General features: G+C 48.0%; 1 protein-coding gene across 2 annotated transcripts in view; it reads right to left on the reverse strand.

The window, feature by feature from the left end:
• The window catches only part of NUCKS1 (nuclear casein kinase and cyclin dependent kinase substrate 1), a 31,953-nt gene extending 29,105 nt beyond the window's left edge, over nucleotides 1–2,848 (reverse strand). Inside the window, exon 1 of one of the 2 annotated variants that reach the window (XM_019976251.2) lies at nucleotides 2,623–2,848. In XM_019976251.2, coding sequence (XP_019831810.2) covers nucleotides 2,623–2,639 — 17 coding nt within the window. In that variant the 5' untranslated portion in view covers nucleotides 2,640–2,848. The remainder of the gene's footprint in view (nucleotides 1–2,622) is intronic. The other variant, XM_019976250.2, reaches the window with a different exon arrangement.
• Nucleotides 2,849–6,000: the final 3,152 nt, after the last annotated feature.

The following is a 6,000-nucleotide window of genomic DNA, read 5'->3' on the forward strand; positions in this document are numbered from 1 at the left end:
GCCTAAAATATTTGAGCTCTCATTTATATGTGAGTTATGTACTATAAAAGGTGAAGAGAGCAATACAGCCTGAACTACTTAGATATGTGTAGCGCACACATCTATGGAAAATCCTGCAGTAGCTGATCAATTCCACTCATTTGGAAACTGGTGTCAAGCAGCCATTAGTACATTTCTAAATCTTCTTTAAATGCTTAGGTTAACATTAAAATAGAGTAAAAACGTAAACCAGAAAACCCTCAAAATTATATACAAGCCTAAGAACAGAAACATATCCCCAAAGAAGCTGCAGAGACACTTAGCCAACACGTGCTTTTTTTGGTTTTTGGTTTGTTTTTAAACGAGGTTGATCATTCTGATACCAGGTCAACATCTGTAATTTTTGGTTACATTCCCTCGAGTAAACAGATTCAATTACACCTTGAAATAAAAGCACTTCCCTAAGACAGAACTTTTTTTATTGCAAATTTAACAAACCACCAAACTCAAGTTTAATTATTTCTGCTTTATTATTGATCAAGAGTATGTAAAAGACTTAAAAGACAGTTACAAAGAGACTTCATCACTAAATATATAATCAGAAACCAAGTTGTTTGAAATTAATAATTTGAAAGTGACTCAAAAAAGTCTACAATATATTTAACTTCATTCTTCAATTAGGGGCAAATAAACACTTAAAAAAATTACTTTTAACATACTAAGAAAAAAGTTGTGCACAAATCCCAATGCCTACAAAAAAACGCATTAGAACGTGCTTAATGTATTTATTCCCACCTGGTGATACTAAAAAAAAACCCAAAGTTTTCAAGAGATAAAAAAATGTTCCTGTCCCAACATGTAAATCTGGGGGCACAAAATCAGGCAGAGGAGTTAAGTTACAACAGTGAAAAGTCATCAAAACCTAGTTAACTGCGGTTAGAAGGTAGAGAAAAACAAATCCATTTTCATCACGCAGTAATTTACTTCCAGAAGACAGAAGATCCAATCCAGGTGAAACAAATCTTTATTATGATAATTGTCTTATTTGTTCTGATCCTAAAGAAAATACTCTACGAAAATTGACCGGATACACCGGTTAATTATTATGCAAAAAAGTATGCATACTATAATTTGAAATATCGATTCAGACTCCGTGCCAAAATGCAGGCAGAACTCTTCCCGGTGGCGATGGTAAGGTATCAGAGATGTGGGTTGAAATTAAGCAGAAAGGCTGTCAGGTAGGTAGTGAGCACTCTCCTCACGCCCACCCGGAGCGCAGGAGTATGCAGTCCCAGCCCACCACCAGTTGGAGCGGACAGTCTAGTCTGGAGACAGAACGGTGTGCAACATTTTAAAACCCTTTCCGGGGTTCCAAACCCCCCTTTACAGCTTTAGGTCAAAATACTTCCGTTTCTCACAAAACTTGGAATGGAGAAGGGGGAAAAAACTGTTAAAATACCTAAAAACGAAACCTATTTATCCAGAAAACACTACGCCAAGTAGCCAATCCTTACATTGACAGCCTCAAGGACATTATGTTAAAAATAACATTTATTAGCAACAGCGCTCCTTCTTAAGGCCGCACCAGACTGGATTAAGCCACACCCCTCCATAAATGGCACATTCCATACAATAGCCAGGACGGCAGAGGGCGATTCCACTGGGCGCTGGGGAACGGCAAACTTGTTGACAGTCTCAGAATGAAGTCCAACGACTGCCCGACCCTAGCCCGTTTATTATTAGTTACTCGGGGGGTAAAAAGATTACTAACACACTCGAACGTGTTCGGCCACGTGAGAAGAGAGCCGGGTAGCGGGAAGGACGAGCACTCGGGATTTGGGCCGTGCAAGTTGACCCGCACCTCCCTGAGCAGGGACGATTCCAAGGGAAGGGCATGTCTAAGCGGGGGCCGGGAGCGAACTCGTGATGCGAAGTGCGGGGGGTTATCCCGTTCAGAAACCCCCCCAGGCGGGGCAGAGGCCGCAGTCCGCGCCAGGGCCCAGCCCCGAACTCTTCCTCCGGCCGGAGGGGAAAAGAACGCGTCCCGCCCACGCCCAGCCCCGATCCGGGAGGCGGGGCCCTGCAGAGACCCCGGAGGACGGAGGCGGGGCCCCACGGCAGCACGGCCCCTCCCGCCCGGCAGGGAGCACCCCCGCCCGGCAGGGAGCACCCCCGTCCGCCAGAGAGAACGGGCCGCCTCCCCCCACCCCCACGCGGGCCGCGCGGGGCAGGCGCTGCACGGTGTCTCTGCCCCAACCCCCAATGAGGCCGGGCCAAGCCACCAAGCCCGCGGGGCTGGCCCCAAGGAGGTGGGGCCTGCGCGGGGGCGCCGACTTCACACCCCTCCCCCTCCGGCCCGCCCCAGTGCGGCGAGTGGGGGAGGCAGCAACGCGGCCCCGGGCCCTGCAGCGGCGCGGGGCGGGGAGGAGCCCGCGCTCGGGCGCGCGGCCGCCGCCCCCGCGCAGCCCCGCGCGCCAGCCAGGGCCCCCGCGCTCAGTGGCGCGCGCGGGGCCCGAAAGGGAGGAGGCCGCGCGCGGCGAGGAGAAGGCCGGCGCTGAGCCTCGGCACCCCCCCGCCCCCCGCTCCCTCACCACTCACCCCAGCCCCCTCCAGCCCGTTCCAGGCCTCGGACTCCGCACTGACCTGACAGGCCGAGACATGTTCGCTGTCGAAACAGGACCGAGTCGAGGAGCCAAAGACCAGGACCCCCCCCACCCCGCGCGCTCGGCGCCCCACCCCCCCCAACTTCGGCCGAGGAGGCCGCTGCCGCCGAGCCCCGAGCTGCTGGCTTCTCAAACTCCGCCGCTCCCTGGTTCAGGGCCCCTTAACCAGACGAGCCCCCCGCTCCCCAGTCTCTTCAAAATGGATGAATCAAACCAGCCGAAAATGCGCCAAAGCCGCCGGACAACCAAACCCACTAGGGCCTGTGGGCTCCGCCCCAGAACGACCGGTCATTGGCAGCTCCTGCCAGATGCGCGGAGCTCATTGGTTCGTTTGAATAATCACGTCCCCCAGGCTCCGCCCCGCCCGCGGAGAGGCCCCACCTCCTCCGTGAGGTCCTGTTTGTCAAGATTCTCTGAGAGCGCACGGCCGCAAAACAAAAATGGTCGCTGCTCGCCCCGCCCCCTGGTTGCCACTCCGGAGTTGCAGATTCGTCTTGGGTCGCGCCTTAGGACGACTGAGAAAAAAGATTTATGAAGGGCTCGGTGTTATTTAATGTTAGCTTAATGATACATCATTTCGCCTGTCTTGGTCATCTATAAACTCCACTGACAGCAAAACCTATGGGCTAGGCAGCTGATTCGTCAGCAAGGGGCTGCTTCTGAATTGGAGGGAAACTTCACAGCTTCAAAAATTTTGACCTTAAACCCACAAGCCCCTTCGCCTTGCTTCACCGTTAGACCTCAGGAGCCCCGCAATTGCTGGAGCAGGGAGGCAGGCTCTCAGTCAAGGAATAACTTCACCACCAATTTCCATTCTCCATTCAGGACCTTAAGATCACTTCAGGGTCATTAACGTCCCAGTGGTGGACCTTAGGGGCCTAAAAATTAGGAGCAAGAGTGCTGGGCCAGAAGGTTTTTCTGTTTGAACCTCAGGTCCACCATTTAACAGGTGTATAGCTTTACCCCTCTGTGCCTCAGTTTTCTCATACGTAAAATGGGCAACAGTAGTACTGAATTCGTAGGATTCTTAGGGTTAAATGAGTTGATATATTAAAAGGCTTTAGGACAGTCTCTGGAACAGTAAGCGGAATGTAAGTATTTGTTATTAGTAAATTCATATTCCTAATTCCTTGGTGGGGATGGGGAAGGGGCGGGCTCAAGACTTAAGTCAAATAACTGAGGGTAACTCAGATCGTTCCATTTAAATCTATGCACATTTGTTGGAAGCATAGGACTCTCAGAAGTAGAGCTCAGGATCCTTATGGGAAAGGCCAAGACCATTGTAAAATAGACTTCAATCCCTGTCACAGGCAGCCTGTTAATAACCAACTGAAGCCACAGTCCATAAACAAACAAACCAAACCTTTACTGTTGCCTCCTGAATGTCTCCTCTTGTAAACTCTGGCTTCCCTAAGGGAAAAGAATAGCACAGTCCGCCAGTAAAGCGTTAAACAAGTTATATTTTCTCTTCCATGTCATGCCACCCTTTCCCCCCTGAATGTTGTTGGTAGTTAAAAAAGAAAGCATACCATTAAGTACATTCACATCTCCAGAATATTTTCAACTAAACATTATACTTAAACACTAATCCCCATTCCCTCTCTCCTCAGCCCTGGTACCCACCATTCTTCTTCCGGTCTTCATGAATTTGACTACTGCAAGGAACCTCACATAAGTGGAATCATATAGTATTTATCCTTTTGTGATTGGTTTATTTCACTTAGCATAATGTCCCTCCAGGTTCAATCATGAAGCATGTATAAAAATTTTCTGCCTTTTAAAGACTGAATACTATGTCATTGTATGTATATACCACATTTTGTTTATCCGTTCCTCTGTCAGTGGACACTTGGGTCACTTCCAGAGTGTGGCTATGGTGAATAATTGCTGCTATGAATGTAATATATAAATAGCTCTTCCAGTACCTGCTTTCAGTTTTTGGGAGTATATACCCAGAAGTGGAAATCCTAGCTCATACAGTAATTCTATTTGTAATTTTTTTGAGGAATCTCCATTCTATTTTCCATAGCAGGTGCACTATTTAACGTTCCCACCAACAGTGCACAAGGGTTCCGGTTTCTCCGTATCTTGCCAACACTTTTTTTGGTTTTATAATTTATTTACTTTTGGCTGCGCTGGGTCTTCATTGCTGCACAGGCTTTTCTCTAGTTGCAGAGCAAGGGCTTCTCATTGTGATGGCTTCTCTTGCTGCAGAGCACGGGTTCTAGGGTATGTGGGTTTCAGTGGTTGCAGCACATGGGCTTATTAGCTGTTGTTCCCTGGCTCTACAGTACAGGCTTAATAGTTGCGGCACACAGGCTAGTTGCTTCGCAGGATGTGGGCTCTTCCTGGATCAGGAATCGAATTCATGTCTCCTGCATTGGCAGGTGGATTATTTACCACTGAGACACCAGGGAAACCCTTGTTTTGGTGTTTTTTGATAGTTTTTTTTTTTTCCTGGTGGTGGTCTTAGTGGATGTCCAAATATGTTTTCACTAAGTATTGTCATCCATTATTGTCACAATGCCAGTGCAGAGGCTGGCGTGGTGCAGTCACAGGTGACTTTCTTGGAAGCTCTTTTATTAGGTCAGATTGCTGTTATTTAGCAAATACCATTATTTGTTATTGTGAGATGAGGCAGAGGAATTCTTGTTATTCATTTATTAGGCAATGAAAGGAACTGACCAGTCTACATATCCAGGCAACTGGAAAGTTCAGAACAGGTCTTCTGGGCCTTGGCACTGTAGTTTACTTCCAGGCCTATGTACAGATGGCCACTGAAGGCTATTCCTCTTCCAAAGTGAGGGCCATATCCTCTCTCTCTCCTTAGCTTCAGCAAATAGCTTCTGTTTGCTTGTTTATTCACTCAGTATTTCTTTTTTTTTTCTCTCTTTTTTAAAACACTGGATACTCTTTTCATTTGTTCCAGGTACTATTCTTTTTGTTCTTTTGGCCACACTGTGTGGCACATGGGATCTTAGTTACCCAACCAGGGATCAAACCTGTTCCCCCTGCAGTGGAAGTGGGGAGTCTTCACCACTGGATCAGCAGGGAAGTCCCTTCACTCAGTATTTCAACAAACACTGTCTCTCAGGAAGGAAAGAAGACTTGAACTTCTAGTTTACTTTTTAGTGAGTAAGTACAGAGTTATGCCTACAAGACCCCTAGAACTGTCTCCCTAGCCATCAGGAGAATCTGAAATGCAACCTCCAAGGTCAGATCCCTCCAGTGCATCCCCACACAATCTCTCCTGGACACCTGTCTCAAGCACAGCCACTCTGTAGGAAACTGAAGAAAGACACTGATCATCTGACATGTTAGATCTTAGATGCACTGAAACTGTGAAAATGAAACAGGC

This window comes from Bos indicus, chromosome 16 (genome assembly GCF_029378745.1).
Source record: "Bos indicus isolate NIAB-ARS_2022 breed Sahiwal x Tharparkar chromosome 16, NIAB-ARS_B.indTharparkar_mat_pri_1.0, whole genome shotgun sequence".
Lineage (NCBI taxonomy): Eukaryota > Metazoa > Chordata > Mammalia > Artiodactyla > Bovidae > Bos > Bos indicus.